Source organism: Cervus canadensis, chromosome 3 (genome assembly GCF_019320065.1).
Source record: "Cervus canadensis isolate Bull #8, Minnesota chromosome 3, ASM1932006v1, whole genome shotgun sequence".
Taxonomy (NCBI): Eukaryota; Metazoa; Chordata; class Mammalia; order Artiodactyla; family Cervidae; genus Cervus; species Cervus canadensis.
Genome location: NC_057388.1, coordinates 98,383,348 through 98,406,232, shown reverse-complemented (window position 1 = coordinate 98,406,232; position 22,885 = coordinate 98,383,348). Strand labels below are relative to the sequence as shown.

General features: G+C 46.4%; 1 protein-coding gene across 2 annotated transcripts in view; it reads left to right on the top strand.

Moving 5' to 3' along the window:
- DENND2A (DENN domain containing 2A) overlaps positions 1-22,885 on the top strand; it is a 98,253-nt gene that overhangs the window by 42,937 nt on the left and 32,431 nt on the right. For both annotated transcript variants that reach the window (XM_043463877.1, XM_043463879.1), the window contains 6 exons: positions 6,625-6,752; positions 8,324-8,445; positions 15,337-15,537; positions 20,450-20,543; positions 20,923-20,973; positions 22,080-22,267. In XM_043463877.1, the coding sequence (XP_043319812.1) occupies positions 6,625-6,752; positions 8,324-8,445; positions 15,337-15,537; positions 20,450-20,543; positions 20,923-20,973; positions 22,080-22,267 (784 nt within the window). The remainder of the gene's footprint in view (positions 1-6,624; positions 6,753-8,323; positions 8,446-15,336; positions 15,538-20,449; positions 20,544-20,922; positions 20,974-22,079; positions 22,268-22,885) is intronic.

Sequence of the window (22,885 nt, the reverse complement as noted above, 5' to 3'; positions counted from 1 at the left end):
GGTCCCCAGGCAAGGGGGTGGGCTGGAAGATGAGGGATGCATTTTGAGTGAACAAACAAGCAAAGACCCTGAGGCAAGAAGGACTTGAGCCCACTGGAGGACAGAACATGAAAAGCAAGGGTTGGGCCAGAGGGATAGGAACGGTGTGAGCTGAGGCCCAGGGGCCTCTGGAGTCAGCTCTGAAAAAGCACTGTAGCCCAGGCAACCGTTGGGCCTGTTACTAAAGAGGAACAGGAAGCAGTTGTTTTTTAAGAAGGCGGGGGAGACAGTCCGATTTGTGTTTTTTAAGAGCTTGCCCCTCCATTCCGCAGCAGCGTAGATACTGGCAGGGGCACTAGGGGACAGGGTGGGTAGTTGTTGGGGGGTGGGAGGAAGATCACACACCTGGGGTCACCCTGCGGTCTAACTGCAGAGGGGGCTGAAAGAAGCCGGTGGATCCCAGGGATACTGTGTAGGTAGAACTCTGGTTAATTGGCTCAATGTGGGCAGTGATGGAGAAGAACCTGCACAGGACTTCCAGGTTTAAGGCATAGACACTTGGATGGATGGTGACAGCCTTTGCGTTCACTTTGAGCTTCCCCTGAGTCGTCTGTTTACTTGTTTATTTTACTTTTGGCTGCACTGGGTTTTCACAGCTGTGCGGGCTTTCTTCTAGTAGCAGTGCGCGGGCTCCTCTCTGAGTGTTTTCTCTTGTTGCAGAGCACTGGCTCCAGAGCACAAGCTCAGTGGTTGTGGCTCCCGGGCTCTAGAGCACGGGCTTAGCTGCCCCGACGCATGCGGAATCTTCCTGAACCAGGGAGCAGACCCATGTTCCCTGCCGTGGCAGGCAGATTCTTAACCACTGAACTGTCAGGGAAGTACCCACACATCATATAAATGGAGACATGGGGTGAGCTCTTATGTTAGTATTTCATTTACAAAAATATGAAAAAATCACAAAGGTTATTCAAAATGCTACTTGAAATTGCAAGGGGTTGGGGTTTTTTTTTTGGCCACACCACATGGCATGTAGGATCTTAGTTCCCCAACCAGGGATCGAACCCATGTCCCCCACAGTGGAAGTGTGAAGTGCTAACCATTGGACCACCAGGGAAGTCCCAGGGACTTCTTACCTTTGCATCACCAGCTGTGAGTTCAATTCCACTCTTTAAGAAGGTGCTTATGAAACATGCAACTGAATGTGGAACAAACATGGAAGTGTTTAAAGGAGAAAGAAGCCAATCTAGATGTGGTTATCATTAGCCTTTCAAATTTTCCTTTCAAAGTTAATACGTAAATAAAAGTATTAAAACCTTTTTCTGAGTTAAAAAACATTTTCATAGAAAAGACTCAGCTAAGTTATAGGATGATTAGTTTAATCAATGAGCCTCAGAACAACAGGACTGCAGTCCCAAGGGGCATTTCCGCAGATGATAGAAATGGTGCTGAGGAGGAGCCAACCGCCTAATAAAGCTTTTATGTCGGTGAAAATATGTTACCAACACAGGACAATGAGAGATTGAGCTCTATGCTTGGAATTTTCTTTTCCTACTGCCTCTGGAAGCTGGGCATGTAAAGATTTCTGGTTTCTTCTTGATCATGTGTGGACAGTAGCTTCATGTTGCTTTAAAGTTTGTCTTTCAGGCTTCCTGTATAAGAATTAGCCACCTGAAAAGCAGCATTTTAATACAGAAATGGAAATTCTTTTTGAGAAGTCCTGTGATGAATTCTTTTGCATAGTAGAGTTTTGCACTATGATTAATAGTCCTCTAGTCAGCTTTTTTTTTTTTTTTTAGTGGAAGTTGGTAACATTTTAAAAGTGGCCTTTTCTAATACTATTTAGACTAGTGTTACCTTTTGTGTGTTGGTAATCAAATGCAAAATACAGCTGATACCTTGTATTATCATCTTATTCTTGAAAATACGGAAAGATCATAAATAACGTTCAAATTACAGCTTGAAATCCCAGAGTGTCTGACAGCAGCTACTTGGATTACAGGCTAATCCCATCCTAACAAACCCCAACAGATGATCCAGATCCTTGGTCACATATGCTCGAAGTAAGGGAGCCGTCCGCTGGGACTTGGAGAGCCTTTAGCATACAGACATCTTTATTGTTAGGGCATTTATTATTAAAACATTTAAACTACTCAGATACTATTTCATAAATGCGTACATGCTCAGTCACTCATTCATGTCCAACTCTTTGCAACTCCATGGACTGTAGCCCGCCAGGCTCTTCTGTCGGCGGGGTTCTAGGCAAGAATACTGGAGTGAGTTGCCATGCCCTCCTCCAGGGAATCTTCCTGACCCAGGAATCAAACCAGCATCTCTTGTGTCTCCTGCATTGGCAGGTGGATTCTTGACCACTATGCCACCTGGGAAGCCCCCTATTTCATAAATACTTTATAATAATTTTATTATTTTAAGATTTGACCTATACAAACATTGCTTCATTGATACCTCAAATGAGATGTGAGGTGTTTAACAGCAGACAGTGATAGAGCTCTCTGCAGGGCAAGGTCCAGCTGCAGCCCCTTTCTGCAATCAAAGAAAAGACCTAACTTGCCAGGGTCATGTTGGAATCCCAGGGAGTCAAGGCTTTACCTGTGGGCAGTGGCCACCCCCTGTCTCTCTGCTGCTGGGAGGAGAGCTTCCTGCCGCTGTGGCAGAAACTGCTCGGCTCCCAGTGAAGTGACCCCCACCTGTCCCTTCTTTTCCCTGTGAGGGTTCATAGCATCTCTTCATCATATAGTTTAGTTGCATTATGGAAAATAGAGGGAGATAGAGGGCTTACCTGGGCAATGCTCAGTAATGCGTAGTATTGTTTTATACAGGTATTAATTTGGAAATTCTCTGATGGTCCAGTGCTTAGGACTCGGAGCTCTCCCTGCCTAGGGCCCAGGTTTAGTCCCTGGTTGGGGAACTATGATCTCACAAGTCGTGAGGCCAATAAATAAACAAAAATTTTTAAAATTAGTTCAGATTCCTAACAAAAACCTTTGGAAACTCCACCTGTTTTAATTTGGGGCCGGTGACTGCAGCTCTCCTCCTGCCTTGCCTTAATTGCATGCTCTGCTTGATGCCTGTCAGTTTAAGAGCACCAGCCTCCGACCAGATTTCCTGGGCTCTCCTGCTGTAACTGGGAGCAAGTTACCTTAGGTCTCCGGACCTGTTTTCTCACGCACAGCGTGTGTGTGGTAACAGTAATCCGTCACACGGTTGTTGTAAAGTTTGTGCTGATCCAAGAGAGGCCCTCGGTCAGCTCTCAGTGAGTACTGAGTGAATGATTCTGAACAGTGTGCCTTTTCCCTACCATGTAGTGTGCATGCTGAGGGCTCTAGCTGGTGTAAAATGTAGTCTGCCCAGCAGGGGAGACCCAGGAGTTCTGGCCCCTCTCGGCCAGTTACTTGACTCTGCTCTGGGCCACACCTCCAGCCCCAGTCCACCTGCTGGCTGTTGCCAGCCTGGGCTAACAGCACCCGGACTAGGAAGTGTTCAGGGTGGGTTCACAGCACAGCCCATTCCCATCTTAGAGAAACAGCTCAGACCTGCTTCCCCTCCCCGAGCCCCTTCTAGTAGAGCTCTGAAGCTCAGTCCTTCCTCTCCTCGTTGGACACCGCAAGGGGAAAAAGAAGGTGCTCATGGGTCAGTATCCCCTCCTTTGGGGCATGACCTTCTGTTCCTAAGACCCAGAACCCCAGGTGACAGTTTGAGCCTCCTGGCCTGACTTAAGGCCATAGAGATCCAGCCTAGAAGCCTGTCTTTGTACTCCTAAGTGCCGAGTTCAAGTATTAAGGAATGAGGGTGGGGTGGAGATAAGGGACGACGAATTCAGATGTACAGATATTAAAAGTATAGGGCCTAGGCAACTCCCTGGTTATCCAGTGGTTAGGAATCTGCACTTTCACTGCTGCGGCCTGGGTTCAATCCCTGGTCAGGGAGCTCAGATCCTGCAAGCTGCACAGCCAATCAATCAATCAGTAGTATAGATCCTAAGGAGGAGAAGCCTTGGGAAACTCCTACACCCAGAAAGAGGAAGAGGAAGAGGTCTGCCAGTGCAGGCCGGGAAGAGTGGTCTGACAGGGCATGTGGAGTTAGGGCCGCCTTGCATCCACCTCCTCAGACCCTCCAGAGGTGTGCCCCATCCTTTGCTGAACAACGCGAACAACACTTTTGTAAAATATAGTAAAAAAGGATTACAAGAGGTATGAAATGAAAAAAACTCATCAGTATACAAACCTCAGTTTTGTTTTTTTTTTTCGGTAAGTCCATTCTGTCAGATTGCTTGAAAAGTTTGCAAACACTTACTGTCAACTTCTGTACTTACCTCAGCACGGACTGGTAAGAGCTGGCAGCCCAGCCCTGACCCGCGGGTCACACTTTGAGCACTGCTGCCTTTCACTGTGGAAACCAGGTGGTGTCATGCAATGAAAGAAGCAGAGTGGTTAGGTTTCACCAGAAACTCCCTAGTGACCTTTAGGAGGAATTTCAGAAAAAGGATGCACACGGACAGGTTGAGAGAGTAAAGGAAAGAAAAACCAGTGAACTGTGGTAAACTAAGAGAATAACCTCTGCTCCTCCTCTCCCCCCAGTTAAAAGTGTTGGCAAGGAAGGAAGGCGAGAAACAGCAGAACTGCAAGGGCCTTGCTTCAAAGGAAGCCTTTTTAAGATAGAGGAACCCCATGCGTGTTTGGGCTTCCCAGGTGGCACAGTGGTAAAGAATCCACAGACTCGGGTTCAATCCCTGGGTCGGGAAGATCCCCTGGAAAAGGAAATGGCAACCCACTCCAGTATTCTTGCCTGGAAAGTTCCAATGACAGAAGAACCTGGCAGGCTGCAGTCCATGGGATCGCAAAGAGTCAGACACAACTGAGCGACTGAGCGTCGCATGCATGTTTAAAGAAAGAGAAAGAAGCTAGTGGAAAAGGAAACATTTTAAATGCAAGAAATCCCCAAAGCTTGGCAAGTAGGCAGATAGCCTCTGCCTGGTTCTGCCCTTCTGTTGCACAGCACTCTCCACCCTGTTCCTGGAGTCCAGCAAGCTGACTGTCTGTCTGCTGTTCCCTGAAATGCACCAAGGTCTCTGTAACCACAGGACTTTCTCACATGCCTATCCCTCTTTGGGGGGACACTCGTTCCCCGACTAGGTTCTTTTTATTCTTCAAATCTCAGCTTCAGTGAGTGACTTTCTCATTGAGACCTCCCCTAATGCATCCCCCAACCTGAACTGAACCTTCCTCCATATCCTCCCAACCTGGGCTTTCCTGTCATTGAACTTACTTGTGTGTGAGCTGGTTGAACATCTGTGTTCCTCCTTAGAATGTAAGCTCTTTGAGGCAAGGACTCTGGCTGTTTTAGTCCCACATTATCAAACCCTGAGCACAGCGCCTCCCTCAGTAAATACAGCACTGGCTGCATAAATCATTAGTAGCTCCACAACAGTAATAAAAAGAGCGGGTGTGCCCAGTCACCCAGTTGTGTTCAGTTGTTTGCAACCCCAAGGACTGCAGCCCGGCAGGCTCTTCTGTCACCGGACCTCTCCAGGCAAGAATACTGGAATGGGTTGCTAATTCCTTCTGCGGGTATAATAATCGGTAACATTTTAGGTTTTAATTTTTTTATTGGACTATAGCTGATTTACAGTGTTGTTTCTGTGTTAATTCGGTACAGCAAAGTGAATCAGCCATGCGTGTGAATATATCCACTTTCTTCTAGATCCCACTCCCGTGTGGATCATTACAGAGCACCAAGTAGCATTTCTTATACCGTATGTTCTTATTAGTTACCTCGTTTGTATGTAGTAGTGTGAATGTGTCAGCCCCAATTTCCCAGTTTATCCCCCTTTCCATTATAACTAACATTTGTTGCATGCTTATTAGGTGCCAAGGATTTTATAAACATTTGTTTTTTGGACAGTCCTATCTACTGTCCTAATTACCATCTCCAAATCAGGACACTGAGTTTCAGCTCAGGTAATTTATCCAAGAAGGAAAAACTTGTGAATGAAGGATTTAGGATCTGTGTCTAGATTTATTCAATCCTAGAACAGCCCATGTGGATGTAGGATGGGGGGAGGGTGGTAATAAGCCAGGCCCCAGACAGAGATCCAGCCATGTTTGTACAGATCTCAGAGTTCGGTGGGGTGTCTCAGCTGACCTGTGGGTGTCTGATAATAACCACTTAGGTGAAAGAAATGGGGAGGGACCCAGGCCTCTCCTCTGCTCTGAACTGGCCATCACTGCTCCCTTCTGGTTATTAATGTGTGTTCTATAGAACATTTGAAAAATCCAGTAAAGCAAAAATGAAGAGAGGCCATCCCTCAGTCCTGAGATAGCAGCTCTATGTTTCACTTCCTTTCTTTTTTATCTCCCCCTATATATGTTTACTTACAAAGTTGGGTTTGTATTTAAATGTATACTCTACAATCTTCAGTTGGCATAATAGCATAAACATTCTCACAAGTAAAAGCCACATCTCATATTTGAAGATTTTCACACTGTCTTACAAGAAACAGAGTTGATTTTGGCATTAGAAATTTTTACAAGAAAAAAAAAAGAACAACTTTTATGGCATGTATTCTCTGAACCAGCCTAATCTGATTTAAGTTCTTGGGTTTTTTTCTTCCCACCTTGTACAACCCAGGAAGTCTTATGAGTTTGAAGACTTACTTCAGTCTTCCTCTGAGAACAGCAGAGTGGACTGGTACGCACAGACTAAGCTGGGGCTCACACGCACTTTATCAGAGGAGAACGTCTATGAAGACATTCTAGGTAAGAGGCCGAAGTGTCTGCGCGAGTCTGTCTGTGCGAAGGAACGGGGAGGAGGTGGGGCTGGCTGCTTGAAACACATACACCCTGGAAGACAAACATGTGCTCAAATGAGAGAGCCGGTAGGTTGGTGGAAGAGTGACCCTTGGTGAAATACGTGAGAGAAAATGAGAGGAAGGACTGGCGATGAATGGCCAAGGAGGCAGCGTGATAACAGTGGGAAACACACGAGACCTGGAGCCTCAATATCTATGACTGAATCTCGACTCTGCTATTTGTTAGCTGTGTGACATTAAGCCAGTGACTTAATGTCTCTGAACTTCGTTTCTCTCATCTCTGTACTAAGGAGGATGATAGATACTTAACAGGGTTGTTAGAGGACTGGAGAAGATGATATGTAAAATATCTGGCTTATGGCAGACTCTTGGTGAATTGTAGTGATTACTGAATGAAGGAAACCTGAAGATTACTGTACTCCTTCCAAAACTGTAGGAGTGTGGCAGTAACGCCATCAAACTTCAGACTGAAATGTATTTGAAAAGTAACTTTGGCCTTGCTCCCAAGAATTCTCTGATTCCAAAATGGGACTCAGATTCACAGAGCTTGTGTGCATTTAGATTTGGTGAGTTAAAATCTTCAGGGAGGATCACAGTTTCAGTGAGATGTACACTCAGACCATGTCTGCATATGTTGGGGTGGGGGTGGGCGGGGAAGAAACGAGCTGGTGAGAGGGAAAAACCCATCTGTGTGCCTATGCAAGGGGCAGATCGGGCAGATACACGCGTTCCTGCATGCACACAGTCATCAGCGCTGGAAGAAACTCCACGGCGGGAGGAGACGTGAGACTTGAAGCCGGAATACTAAGCCGAGCTATTTGAATTACTGAGTCCAAGCTGCCAAAGTCAGGTTCCTGCCAATGCAGTAGACGTCCCAGATCCCAAATGGGTTCGAGATCTGAACTTCTCTTAGTGTGTGCCTGGCAGGGTAGCTTTCGGTTACAAGGAACAGAAAACCCAGCTGAAACAACAAAGGGAGTTCGTTGGCTCACGGGACCAGAACTGGCTTTCTCTTCCTTCTTATCTCTCAGGTTAGCTCCCTTCTCAGCAGGTGTCCCATGATCGCCATGATGGCTGCCATCAGTTCCCCGGGATCTCTGCCTGCAGTGAAAAAGGAAAGCCTGTCTCCTGCAAGTCCCAGCAAACACCCCGAGGTTCACTCTCACTGGACTGGGTCAGGTCCCTGTTCACCTTCAGAGTCCAGGAATGCCATGCAACAGTGGGCTTAGGCCTGGAATACCAGCCCCTCCTGGGGTGGTCACTGAGGCCAGGATTCAGAATGCTCAGATTGGATTAAGCTCTAAGACCAAGAGCGGAGTTAAGCTCACACATCTGAGAATGGGGAGACAGAAACTTACCCCAGTGAAAACGGAGATCTCTTACCAAGAGGAAGGCTAAATGCATAGCAAGACAACACACATCCCCACAAGGAGAGACCAAGGTGTTGGGTAGAGAGCTGATAAGGAGAGCTTCCTTGGTATTCCCAGTTTCTGATCTGTTCATTGCCTTTGACCGCAGATCCGCCCATGAAGGAAAACCCTTATGAGGACGTTGAGTTACATGGTCGCTGCCTCGGGAAGAAGTGTGTCTTGAACTTTCCAGGTTCTCCCACCTCTTCCATCCCTGACACACCTGCCAAGGTATGAACTCCCAGAGAAATGGTGCAGGGAGGGGGTCCCCAGCACCATGGCCTTGAGCAGGCTGGGGTTCTGGGTTACGCAGGAATGCCAGGCATCCTCACTGCAGGCTCCTGGATTTGTTCATCAGCGACCTGCCTCCACATCCTGCCTCTAGTTCTCCTGGAACCCTCTGCTCAACAAGGCTTCCTAAAGTAGCATTGTAGCTTCTGGCTCAGAATTCTCCCCAGCTGTAAATAAGATGGTACATCCACATTACACAGCTGTGAAGAAGAATGTCCTGATATAAAACAAACTCATATATGTTTGTGAATGCACAAGAATGTGTCTGTGAGGGTCCCTAAGAATGAGTAAGCAGGTACCTCTGCAGAGTTGTCTGAGTATCTAGAGGTCAGGAAAGAACACTGACATTTTCTCAGAATATCTTTTTGAACCTTTTGCAGTTTTGTAGTATGTGCATACAGATAATATTACTGTATTCTCATACATGATAACTTCAACACATTGCCTATGGAACTGAATTCATATTCTTCTTTTTTAACACATGTAGTTTTATTCATAATGAAGCAAACTGGAAACAACCCCAATGTCCTTCAGTGGGTGAGTGGTTATATATGGTGCAGTACATTTATATGATAGAGTATTATTCAGCGTTAAAAAGGAATAAGCTATTGATGTGTGCCAACCTGGATAAATCTCCAGAGAATTATGGCAAGTGAACAAAGCCACTCTCATAGGTTTACATACTACATGATTCCATTTATATACTTTTGAAATGACAAAATTAAAGAAACAGAACACATTAGTATGAATTCATATTCTTTAACATAACATTACACATTCTTCATAATGGATCCCTGGGCACCCATTTCCCACAGTTCCTACATATAAAATCTTCTCTCCAGCCAAAGCCTACTAACTATCTCTGATGTTGTAGCCCCAGGAGCAGCAAAAGTTTTTCTCTAAAGAGCCAGGGAGTGAATATATGGTCTCTGTCTTGACTATTCAGCACTGCCATTGTGGTGTGGAGCAGCCACAGACTATATGTAAACCAGTAAGTGAGGCTGTGTTTCAATAAAACTTTATTCATAGACACTGAAATTTGATTTTTATAATTTTCACATGTCATGAAATATATATATATATATATATATATATATATATTTAGTTATTTAAAAGTGAAACTGTTCTTGGCTCGTGGCCTGTACAAAAACAGGTGGTAGCCCAGATATGATCCACAGGCCCTTTGCCCACCCCTGCACTAGGTCATTTCTACCTCTGCTCTTGGTTCTTGCCTGGACCTCTCCCTTCCAGTCCTTTAAGGCCCAGTCAATCATGCCTCCTTCAGAATACCTCCAGGCCATCTTAGTCCCTGGGACTTGTTCCCCTCTGCTCTCCTGTAACACTCAGTGGGCTAAGCATTCATTTTACACTAATTTGTGTATTCCATCTTATGACCTCTCTTACTTTGATGGTTTGAAGTCTGACTTAAGTCATGTTGCTGTTTAGTTGCTAAGTCGTGTCCAGCTCTTTGCTACCCCATAGACTGCAGCGCACCAGGCTTCCCTATCCTTCACTAGCTCGTGGAGTTTGTTCAGATTCATGTCCACTGAGTCAGTGATGCTGTCTAACCGTATATTAAGTCATGTAATATGTCTTAAAAATACCTCCTCAAGTAGACTGTAGACTCCTCAAGGTCAGAAGTATGTATTTGGTTTCTTTGTGTTTCCCGTAAGTAGTTGTTATACAGTAGTTTAGTTGTTGAAGAAATTAAATGGAGACCGAATCCTGGCCTTCCATCAAAAGGGTCTGTTTCCAGCCTAAGAAAAGAAGCCAACCTCCTCTCTAGGCTCCGCTTGAGGTCAGCATTGACTGGCAGGCGGGGGTTACACACATAAGGCCTGATAATCACAAAGGGAATCTTTCTCAAGAGAGTGGAAGGTAGAACCTTTCACGAAGACTGGATCTTACCGGCCTAAATCAATTGCTACAGTACTTGTCAAAATCAATTAACTGCTGTCTTCTCCTCCTATGGAAAAGAGCGTGATCATGAATAATCCATGACAGCCAATAATTGGCAAATAGTTTCTACTTGCCTTTGAAATGTGTTGTGTGTGTTTTCACTGGAATATGGAAGTGCTCAGCATTTAGGGAATCCTTCATTTCCCTCCGTGACTAAGTCTGGCTTAGAAGAAGGCTGTCTGTAGACTTTCTGATGATGGCCATTCTGACTGGTGTGAGGTGATGCCTCATTACAGTTTTGGTTTCTGTTTCTCTAATAATGAGTGATGTTGAACATCTTTCCTTTTTTTTTTTTAAGCGCCCATATCAAAAAAGAATTTTTTTTTCATTTATTTTTATTAGTTGGAGGCTAATTACTTCACAACATTGCAGTGGGTTTTGTCATACATTGACATGAATCAGCCATGGAGTTGCATGTATTCCCCATCCCGATCCTCCCTCCCACCTCCCTCTCCATCCGATTCCTCTGGGTCTTCCCAGTGCACCAGCTTCTGTTCATGTGCCTCTTGGCTATCTGTCTTTCTTCTTTGGAGGAAAGTCTATAAACAATAAGTGCTGGAGAGAGTGTGAAGAAAAGTGAATCCTCTTACACTGTTGATAGGAATGTAAATTGATACAACCACTATAGAAAATAGTATGAAGTTTCTGTAGAAAGCTAAAAATAGAGCTACCATATGATTCAGCAATCCCACTCCTGGGAATATATCCAGAGAAAACCATAATTTGAAAAGATACATGCCCCAGTGGTCCTTGCAGCACTATTTGCAATAGCTAGGTCATGGAAGCAACCTAAGTGCCCATCAACAGAGGAATAGATAAGGAAGATGTGGTACATGTATACAATGGAATTTACTCAGTCATAAAAAGGACAAAGTAATACCATTTGCAGTAAATATAGATGGACCTCGAGATTGAAGTGCTGAGTGAAGTAAATCAGAGAAAGACAAATGTCACATGATATTGCTTATACCTGAAATCTAAAAAAAAAGGCACAAATGAACTTATTTATAAAACAGAGATAGAGTCATAGATGTAAAAAATGAACCTATGGTTACCAGTGGGGAAAGGTAGGGGGTAGATTGAGTTTGACATATACACACTACTGTGTATAAAACGGATAACTAATAAGGACCTATGTATAGCACAGGGAACTCTGCTTAATACTCTGCAATGACCTAGATGGGTAAAAAATCTAAAAAAGAATGGATATATGTGTGTGTGTGTGTGTGTGTGTGTGTGTGTATATATATATATATATATAACTGAATCATTTTTCTGTACAGCAGAAACTAATACAACAGTGTAAATCCACTCTACTCCAATAAAAATCTTCAAAAAAAGAAAAAGAAGCCTGTCACACCCAGTCTGACCCGTTATCTTACTCAGTTCTATCCCACTTCATGCAGGGAGTGAACTCCATGCCCTCTTCAGAACAATGGAAAACATCTACCCAAAGCAGGTCTGCCTGCAGAACTGGGTGTTCCTCCCTAGTATCAGAAAATAAAGGCTTAGTAGCCCTTTTCTCTTTTTTCCCCCAAATGTTTATTTATTTGGGCTGTGCTGCATCTTAGTTGCAGCTCAGGATGTTTGTTGCAGCAATGTGGGCTTGTTAGTTGCAGCATGCGTGTAGGATCAAATTCCCCAATCAGGGATTGAACCCAGGCCCCCTGCATTGGGAGGGTGAAATCTTATCCACTGGACCACCAGGGAACTCCCTTAGCAGCTCTTTTCTTCCCCTTGCTGCCAAGCTAAAGAAAACCTTGGTCCTCTGTCCCTAAAATAGTGCAACAGAAGATTTCCCTGGTGGTACAATAGATTGGAATCTGCCTGCCAGTGTAGGGGACACAAGTTCAATCCCTGGTCTGGAAAGAATCCACATGCCAGGGATAAACTAAGCCCGTGCTCCACAGCTGCTGAGCCTGTACTCTAGACCTGGGGAGTTGCAGCCACTGAGCCACAACTAGAGAAAGCCTGCACGCAGCAGCCAAGACCCAGTGCAACCAAAAATAAAATAATTACATTTTAATAACTTTTAATAATTAAAAATTTTTAAAAAGCAGTGAAACACAGTCGGTAACCCTGTCAATGAGAACTTGAAGTCCAGAGGCGCTATCCTGCAGAAAGATAACCCAGTTGCCCAGTGCACATCTGATTGCCACTCATATTTGCAGGCTGTTGGGGCCTTTGCAAGCCATCAGGAAGACTGTGCATCATGCACAGTCCTCTGCTTTCCCACATCTGGGTGTCTGGTTTGTGTCCCGTCCTGGGGCACAGCCGCAGACCTCTCCACCACCTCCATTAGCGCACCAGTATTCATGGAGCATCTGCCACATCTGGGCTGCATCTGGGACTTAGAACTTACTGAAGCAATCTTTCCTTGACAACCTCCTCTACCAGCCACAGAAGGGTCCTAAGACATCTTGGAGGGGGCGGTTATTTAACTAGATTGTGCCTCTTTCTAGTAGAGAAGTGAGGGCTGACTGAACAGGTTTTCCTCAGACACGAGAGACATGCAGCTGGGGGCTGATGCTAACGCTTACAAACACACGAGGCAAGCTGCTGAGAAGGGGCTATTTTCTTTTCTTGCTATTCCCACACATAGAACAGCACAGCAACTATGGTAGAAACTATTTTTTTGTAATAAAGGAAACCTAATGTTCTTTCTTATGTACTGACACTCAAGGGGGAAAAAAATCACTAGTTGACCTGGGTAGCTCACCCACACCATCTTCCACCAACAAACCATCTGTCACCTCGTGTGGCTATGTAGGGGCAGTGTCTGGTCAAGTGTGCAGGTCTTGGAGCCTGACTGCCTCCGTTCAAACTCACCTAGACAGCTTGCTAGTTGTGTGACTGTGGGCAAATGATCTTACCGCTGTATATCCGTATGTCACTGGTAAAAATCGGGAATGATAATACACTCCTCTGAGATGGTGAAGAACAGGGAAGCCTGTCCTTTCCTGAAAAAAGAGAAATATTTCTTCAATGGCATGCTGCAGTCCATGGGCTCACAAAGAGTCAGACACGACTGAGCGACTGAACAACTGAGAGGTCTTGTGAAGGTTAATCAAATTAATTCTTGTATACCACTTAGACTAGTGCCTGCAGCATAACTATTATTTATGTACATTTGCTTAAGCTATAGAATTAGGCTTTCAATATGTGTCATTTTAAAAAATTACCTCGTTTTCTAAAAGCAGAACATTCTCACTGTAAAATTCTTTTTAAATACCAAGAAGTGTAGTTTAAAAAATCATCTGTAATTGGGAATTTGTATTTTTGCTTTATACTCACTTGTATTTTTTTTTCTAAAACAGATGGTTATTATGTATATATGTGTGTGTATGTGTGTGTGTTTTAAAAGCTTTTTACCAATTGCATGTAACCCCAACACCCAGAGAAAACCACTGTTGACACTTTGGTTTACTTCCTCCGAGACCATGTTACACTGTGTGTGTATGTGCATGTGTGTGTACATAAAAAAAAGATTTGGGATGATATCGTATATACATTTTTTTCATATATACTTTTTTGCCACTCTGTTACATTTATCATGAATATTTCCCCATGCCATTAATTTCTTTTAAAAAATTATTTGTATTGCCTGCAAGGTATGCCATTGTTTTAATGTAATGCCACGGTGGTACGTTAGTGTAATGTCCCCACTTGTCAGAACTCGCGTGCCTGCCTATGTATTCCTGTGGGTGTATAAAGGAGTGTCTGAGTGTTCATGTGAATGTGTGTACCCGTGGGCACAGGTGAACAACTGTATGTGTGTGTGAATGGCACCCCAGTGCTTCCCGGGAGAGTCCTCTGTAAGCAAGCGGAGGAGTGAGGTTGAGATAGCTAAAGAGGAGGTGGGATAGTTTATATCAGGGACCCTTTGAGTTTCCTGCTGTCAGTCTCCTGGGGCAGTAAGACAGGGACATGTGAGGACTGGAAGGGGTTAAGCCACCAGTCACATTCACAGACAAGAAGGGTGAATGAACCCTGGCTGAGTCCAGGTCAGCTCCGTCTTCGAGGCACAAGGCACGTAGCTTCCTCGCCACCCCCTCCTCCCTAAGGGGGACCGGGGGGACGGGATATATTAGGAGACTGAAACGGATACATACACATTACTATATATAAAATAGATAACTAATTAATAAGGATTCACTTTGCCGTACAGCAGAAACTTAACACAACAGTATAAATCAACTTTACTCCAATAAAGATTTCAAGAAAAAAAGAAAACTATTTCTTCAATGGCTTTTTCATTTTTTTTTCTGATGAGCGAAGCTAAGAATCTTTTATATGTATCTGAAAATTATTGTGTTTCCTTTTCTGTAAACCTTCAGTCCTTATCTTTTGCCTGTTTTTCTTTTGAATTGTTAGTCTTCTCATTAACTTGTAGCATGTATTAGAAAAAGTGAGTTCTATAAATCGCAGATTTTTTAATTGTTTTTTTGTTGGCCTTTTGACTTTAAAACAGCTCATTTTTAAGAATCAGACATTGAGGCTCAGAGAAGTGAAATTCCTTGTATTAGAAGGGATTTCACTTGCCAGTGACAGGGATAAAGCTAAACTTAAGTCTTGTAACTCCCAGTACATGGTGTCGGAAAGCCTCATTTGTAAAGAGAGAGCCAGGTGAGTTTCCACTTGTCTGAAAAGAGAGAGTGGATTATACTTGCATCCTTTATCATCTTCATTTTCCATAGTTGGATGATAAATGTTTATTAGGTCCTTAACAGCACAGACGACCTCAGCGTACCCTTGGGGACTTAGACTAGCTTCTCCTCTTGACCTTCTTGGTCTCCGTCACGGGCAGCACCACTTATCTCTCAGGGGTCTCTTTGTATTTATTTGCTCTTCTTTCCTCTTCTCCCCTCACAGCAGTCCTTGTCCAAACCAGCCTTTTTTCGGCAAAATTCAGAAAGGAGGAACTTCAAACTGCTGGACACAAGGAAGTTGAGTCGGGACGGAACTGGGTCCCCTTCCAAAATCAGCCCTCCCTCCACCCCCAGCAGCCCTGATGACACTTTCTTTAACCTCGGGGACCTGCAGAATGGCAGGAAGAAGAGAAAGATACCCAAGGTAAGGCTTGCAACAAGCTTCGTGTTCAGGGGTGCACCGCCCACACACACTTCCCTGCAAAGGAATGCTACAGAGGAGTCTGGGCAGAGATCAAATCACTGGGCCCTCCTACCTGCTTCACCACAGGCCAGGTAGACATGGGGAAGCCAGCAGCTGAGCTCACTGGGCCTTGGTCATAATAATTGGGGTCCTGTAGGGTTTACTGGGTGGCGCTAGTGGTAAAGAACCTGCCTGCAATGCAGGAGACGCAGCAGAAGATACGGGTTCAACCCCTGGGTGAGGAAGATTCCCTGGAGAAGGAAATGGCTACCTGCTCTAGTATTCCTGCCTAGAAAATTCCATGGACAGAGGAGCCCGTCGGGCTACAGTCCATGGGATCTCGAAGAGTCAAACATGACTGAGTGTGCACAGACACAGCCTTCCTCTGAGCCATCCCTTCCCCTGCTTAACGACTCGTGATCCCAAACTGTGTTTCCAAGGCCCAGCCTCCAAAGGCCACATCTCCCTCCTTCGTGGCCTCGAAAGCAGAGCTCCATCCGTTGTGCTCTGACTCAGACTCCATCACCTCCCACTGCAGAGGGGCACTGCGTGGAGCCTGTGCTCTGAGGTAGCTCTTGTCAGAAATGCACCTTTTCTGGGACTTCCCCGATGGTCCAGTGGTTAAGGCTCTGTGATGCCCCTGCATGGGGCACCGGTTCAATCCCTGGTTGGGGAACTGAGATCCCATGTGCCCTATGGCGTGGCCAAAAAAAAAAAAATTAAAATTAAACAATGGAGGGCTTATATGAACAAGGTTCTCCTCTTTAAAACATATATATATATTAAACTATATGTATCTATCTTTTCTGGCTCTTTTCAGCCCCGAAGGCAAAACAGGCCCAGTGGCTTGGGTGTGCGTGAACTGTGACTGCTCTTTCTTACATTGGTGTTACATTTCCTCTTGCTCAGTCCAGCCCCTGCAATGCCCGTCATTCTATACTGGCCACTTCGGTACCAGCTTCCTACAGGAGCTTCGTTTTAATATATTTAAAATTTTTTGCTTTTTGGCTGTGCTGGGTCTTTGTTGCTTCACGTGGTCCTTCTCCAGTGGTGAATGGGGGCCACTCTTCATTGCGGTATGCTGGCTTCTCCTTGCAGTGGCCTCCCCCATTGCGGAGCATGGACTCCAGGCACACGGACTGCAGTAGTTACAGCTCTTGTGCTCAGTAGTTACGGCGCATGGGTTTAGTTGCTCCAGAGCATGTGGGATCTTCCCAGACCAGGGGGATCGAACCAGTGTCCCCTGCATTGCAAGGCAGAGTCCCAACCACTGGACCACCAGCGACGACCCCACTACAGGAACTTTTAGAGAAGGAATTCTTCATTTCAGAGTCTGCAGATGGACATCAGGGGGTCATGAAACGCATTAAATCATGTAAAGCTGCATGGATGAGTTTGAGGGGATAAAAGGAAGGGAGGTGGGTTGTCTATAGGTTTCATCAGATTTTTCAAAGGGACCTACTGACCTAAAAGTCAAGGCACATTTTCACCAACTGGTCCCTCCTGACTCAGTTTGGTTCATCAGTAGTTTGAGCCATAATACCACCTCCATCCCTTACATTCTTTTTCAAGTGAAATTAAGTCACCTTGATAATCAAGAGTGCATTCTGAAGGGTAAGGGCAGTTAGAGTCAGGTGGTCAAGAAGAGGCCTAACACCTGCAGCCTGGCGGTTGGGAGAGGGCAGAGAGAGGGCCCAGGGCAGGACTCAGGGCTCGTACCCCTTCCCCGTCTCCTGGCTCTGCCTTGCCCCACCCAGGGTGCAGCGCACATTGCACGTTGGTCATCGGATGTTTGCTGGATGAGTTCCCACTAGCGTGTGGATCCCAGTCTCCTTCGCCCCTGGCAGAGTCGCTCTCTGTCTCCTTTTGACTGTCTTTGAGTCGCTGCCCTGAGCTGTCATTGTGGCTGCTCATGGGGACCCCAAAGTGCAGAGTCTTGAGTCACTCCCTTAATGCTTCTCTTCTTGTTCTAGCAAGGCTCACACATATCTGTACCGTCAAAAACCTGCTGTTGTGGAATAATTGTACAAATGGCTGGTAACATCTATACAACCTCACCATTATTTTAGCAAATAAAACAGGAACAATCAAATGAATCAGCTTTAGGTTAAAAGAGCTTTGATACAACTCTTAAGTTTGACTGTGTGATCTCTTAATAAGTATTTAACCTCTGTCTTCCACTGCCTTCATATTATTTTATTATTTAGAAAATATTTTTTGATTAAGGAGAGGAAAATATGTGTGCATATTTTATATGAAGGTAGAGAGAAAGAAAAATAGAATTATTTCTGCCACTTTCTATTTGTTTAATTTACAAGCAGCAGTTTGTTTCCTCTTAGTTTATTGCCTGAAATAAAAGTGAGTTGCCACCCACTTAAGTAGTGCCCAGGTACTTATTCAAATAGGCTTTGACAGATATATAATCAAATCTGGAAAAAAATCAGCTTTGACAGATACAATCAAATCCAGAGAAAAATCACCATGTTTTACCTGTCACTTTCACAACAACAACAAAATCCTATTAAAACTTTAATCATAAAGGTGACACAATTCTTCAAAGGAATGCTTATTTCTTTTATTTTTTGACTGCACCACAAGCATGTGGGATCTTAGTTCCCCAACAAGGGATCGAACTCACACCCTTTGCATTGGAAGCATAGAATCCTAACCACTGGACCGCCAGGGAAGTCCCAAGGAATGTCTAAAAAGAAAACAAATGACTAATTATAGTTTATTCTAGGTTTCATGAATCCTCAGTTCTGTCACTTGCTACTTAATCTTAACCTAGACTTACCCCCACTCTTGAATATGAAGCTTCTTTCTAGATGCTCTGAATCCTTTTCTTGAAGTCAAAGGTTCTTTTTCAGGCATATTCATGACTTCCAGATTTTGGACCCTTAAAGCATTTGCTGTCCAAAACCCTGGCTGTTGTGTTTTGATCTAGCAAGAAGGACTGCACAGTCTACTCACAACTGATCAGACAGTGGGTTGGTTGGCATTCCTTCAGCTGCCTCTGCTGAACCGTGTAACATAGAGTCCCTTCTGGAAGCACGGATGCTCCCCTTGGTTCCTCCCACCTTGGCCCTAAGAGGAATGAAGGTCCCGGTGGAGGAGGGGAGAGAGAAGGAGACACTCCTTCCTTGTATTCCCCTAGCAACCCTGTACCTTCATTAATGCAGCAGCTGAAACCGAGCAGTTATTTACTCAGCGGTGTGATGTCCTCAGGATTCATGAATCACGGCACTATCCTTTCTAGTGAGAAGCCAGCTCCCCCTCAGTGCACACGGCAGGTTTGTGTGGAGCCCTGTTTCTTTGGCAGCCACCATAGCAGAATTAAGTGCCACATGACTCTCTGAAACACACCATCTTCCAAATGAGCTTATAGTTAAAAATATTTTTTTTCAACTTAAAAATGGCTTCTAAAGAGGCCAGTACTTCTAGTACAGAACACTTTATTTTTTTTTCAGAACACTCAAAAAAAAAAAAAAACTTATCTCCTGTTAAAGTTCAATTATGTGACAGCCAGAGAAATGGGGTTAATGTTGTATCCTGCCAGTTAGAACATGCTTGAAAAGAAGAGAAGGCCACTTCCTGGGGGTGTGCTCTCAAGGAGATGGTGGGTTAGTGAGAGCGAACAGAAAGGGCCACCACATGGCTGGGGTTTGGGAGTGAAGGCAGAGGCCTCATTCAGGTCAGGTTCCTGGTTAGGGCGAGAAGCGGACACAGAGAGCCGGCAAGGCCAGGGCTGGGCTCCCCGTCAGGAGCCAGAGGGCACAGGTGTCCAGAGATGCAGCAGGGCCGTGTCAGGAGCTCCCTGCAGAGCTGGGGGCGTGGAACCCAGACCCACCATGAGGCGCCCTTGAGGAAAAGCCCCCCACTCCCTGCCAGGCCCATGCTTATAGAGAGGAACCAGCGAGCTCCTTTAGGGAATAGATCAGAAGAGCAGAGGCTAGAGATGGGTATTGGCAACTGTGCCCACCTGGGACCCATCACCCAGTTTACCATAGCACATCCTTCCTGTTCCTCCCAACATACGAAAGAATTTCAAGCTTTCCAAGGTAGCTTACAGCCAGCTCGCCTTTAGCATCAGTATTTGGCTCGCCTCGATTATGCGTGGGTAGACCTCCCTTTCTCCCAACCAGGTGGAACCCAGAAAGCTGCTGCTCTTGGAAGTTACAGGGGATGCTGTAAAGCCAGATGGGAAGTGACCCCAGGCCCTGCATCACCCAACAGCTCTGCCATAGTCAGCCTGGAGGGTGTGCCGCTTAGGAAGGTGTCTGCTGAGCGGCTCAGCTTCTGAGCACCAGGGTGGTCCTGAGAGGCCTCAGCCAGTCTGCAGGAAGGGCAGCGTGCTGGGGGCCGGCCTGACTCCCTGCTGACCCGAGCTCGGACTCAAAAGCCACGACAACCCTGCTCCCTTCCTGCCTGCTGCTCAGACTCACTTTGGCGTGGTTCCCATGAAAGGGGCCCTGCCTGGGAACAGCTTTTTTCCTGTCTCTTCCTTTCCTTGTTTTGTTTTGGGGGCAAAGGCTCCTTCCCAAACCACACTGGGATGGCACTGTTGGAAGGGACACAGCCATCACACTATTAGCCAGTAAAATGGCTCCCTCTGTGTCTCTGTGGGATGCATTAGATTCAGAAAACACCACCCCCCACTGGAGAGGCTGGCCGTGCTCCTGACGGGTGGGTCTTCTATCTGGCCGAGAAGAATGACTAAAAGACGCCAGTGGGCCAGTGGGACGTGTCTCCCTGACCTCCTGCCCCCGGCCCTGGCCCGCCCTGGTCCTCAAAGAGAATGGGCAGCGAGGGCATCCCAGCCTCTCTCAGGGAGGAGACTGCTCACACTGGCTTCCCTTCTCCCCATGTCTGGCAGCTGGTATTGCGAATCAATGCCATCTATGAGGCCCGGAGAGGAAAGAAACGCGTGAAGAGGCTGTCCCAGTCCACAGAGAGCAACTCAGGAAAAGGTAGGGGCCCTGCCACTGTCCTCCTCCCCCAAGAATCTGAAAACAGGATCTCCCTTCCCCTCTCCTTGTCCATCCATCATGTCAAGCCCAGGGCTGCATGCTCTGACCTCAGCAGGGGAGCCACCTTCTTTGCTTAATTTGCATGGAAGGGACCAATATCTTTGACTGGATTTGCTAGAGGTACCATCTGAAGTACAGCCAAGTTAATCTGGAAACACATGCAGTTGCACAAAGACATAGTTTGTTCATGACCTTTAAACAGAAAAAAAAGAAAACAGCCCCTCTGAACTAGAACTCTCACATTTGTGCTACCACATGGAAAAGTTTCCTGCATTAGAAAGACCCAGGTTTACAATTTTGAATTTTTTTTTTCATCTAGTGACAGATGAGAACAGCGAGTCTGACAGTGACACGGAGGAGAAGCTGAAAGGTGAGAAGAGCTGTTGTGCAGGGTGCGTGTTGGTGACTGGGAAGGTGCAAAGGTGGCCCTTCCTGCTGAGTGTGAGGGGCGACACAGCGTCCTTGCAGGAGCTTGCTGGGCAAGGCATGGATGTCTGAAACCGGCCAGGGTGGGCCTGTCCGGTCCCTGAGCCTCTGGCTACACTCTAGAGACTCAAGGACTCCCTGTCCCCGCACCTATCCGTTACGCTATAGGTGTTCTTTACACCTGTGAAAGGTATAGCGTGCTGGCCTGGGGCTCCAGAGACCTGGGGCCCTTGCCCTACTCCTGTAAAATGGCTCTGTGATCTGGAGGAAATCATTGAGATCCAGGGCCTCTACTTCCTCATCTGTCAAATGAAGTCGCTGAAATTATTGGTCCCTGTGGACCTAAACTTGGTGATCTCAGTCTAGGTCTCCGTGAGTTTTCCACAACTTTTCAGAACCCCAGGGCCAAGCCAGGGAACGCTGTAGTCCAGGGCTGCTCCGAGAGGTGATGGCAACCCACCCGTCTGCTCAGTGGCCCTGCCTCTTTGGCCTCTGACACCCACCTGCTCCCTGACCCGTCTCGGGAATGAGGCCGACCGCCTGCAGCACGCAGAGCGGTGACAGGAGAGAAGGCAGATGGGAGTTCTTGATCAGGCAGGTCTCTGCCACTTGAGTCACACGGGATGTTTACAAAGCTCCCAGCTCCGAAAGCTCTGGGATCTGGATTTTGTCACATCCCTCAAGAGGAAAGATGAAGGAAGTGACTGAAGGGAGGAGTCCCCACCCCATCTGACACAGGAACCCAAGGGTCACTCATGCCGCTGCCCCCAGTCCAGACAGCAAACCCGTGGTGGAATGGAGGACCCGCATTCCAGGCTTCTGCACCCCAGTCAGGCTGGCGGTGGGTTGCTGCTCCTAGTACTTTGGCAAGAATCCCCAGTAAAGAGCTTTGTTCTAATTTGTTAAATGTGGGAACGCTTTTGTAGGATTAGGAAAAGTACTCTGAGCTGGGAATTTCATAACCTGCCGCAGTTCTGTGTAGTTCGACACTGGGAGTGAGTCATTTTCAGGCAGTCTGCCTCTCTCTGTCTCTCTCTGCTCCCTCTCCAGCCCACAGCCAGCGCCTGGTCAATGTGAAGTCACGGCTGAAGCAGGCTCCGAGATACCCATCCCTGGACCGGGAGCTGGTCGAGTACCAGGAGAGGCAACTTTTTGAGTACTTCGTGGTCGTATCCCTGCACAAGAAGCAGGCCGGGGCTGCGTACGTGCCCGAACTCACCCAGCAGTTCCCGCTGAAGGTACGGGGTGGGCCAGGCTCCGCCGCCTGCCACGGACTGCAGCGTTCTTGGGAAGATCTTACTGGGACTCATGGCTCGGGGAAGTGCAGGAGCCCAAGGAACTTCAGAATTTCAAAAATGGGTCCTAATTAAAGTATATCAATTAAAAAAAATGCTGCTGGAGAATTTGGGAGGTCTGGGGTGTGTGATGCATGACAGTTCAGTCGCTCAGTCGTGTCCGACTCTTTGCGACCCCATGAACCGCAGACCGCCAGGCCTCCCTGTACATCGCCCACTCCTGGAGTTTACTCAGACTCATGTCCATTGAGTCGGTGATGCCATCCAGCCACCTCATCCTCTGTCATCCCCTTCTCCTCCTGCCTTCAAAGCATGACTCAAGCAGGGACAGAAATACTCGCTTCCCGTGGTCACTATGCTGACGGTACCGTTCTGTCCACTCTGTCCGTCTCCTTATCCGGCCACATATCTCCCCAGCCCACCCTAGAAGCCTCTTCCCCATCAGCTGCATAAGGAGTGTCACATCTGTGTCCACGCTGCTCACGCCCGTGTGCCCTGTGTGCCTCTGTGTGTGTGCGTGCGCGCAAGAATCCTGTTCTATTCTCACATGGGTCACTGCTG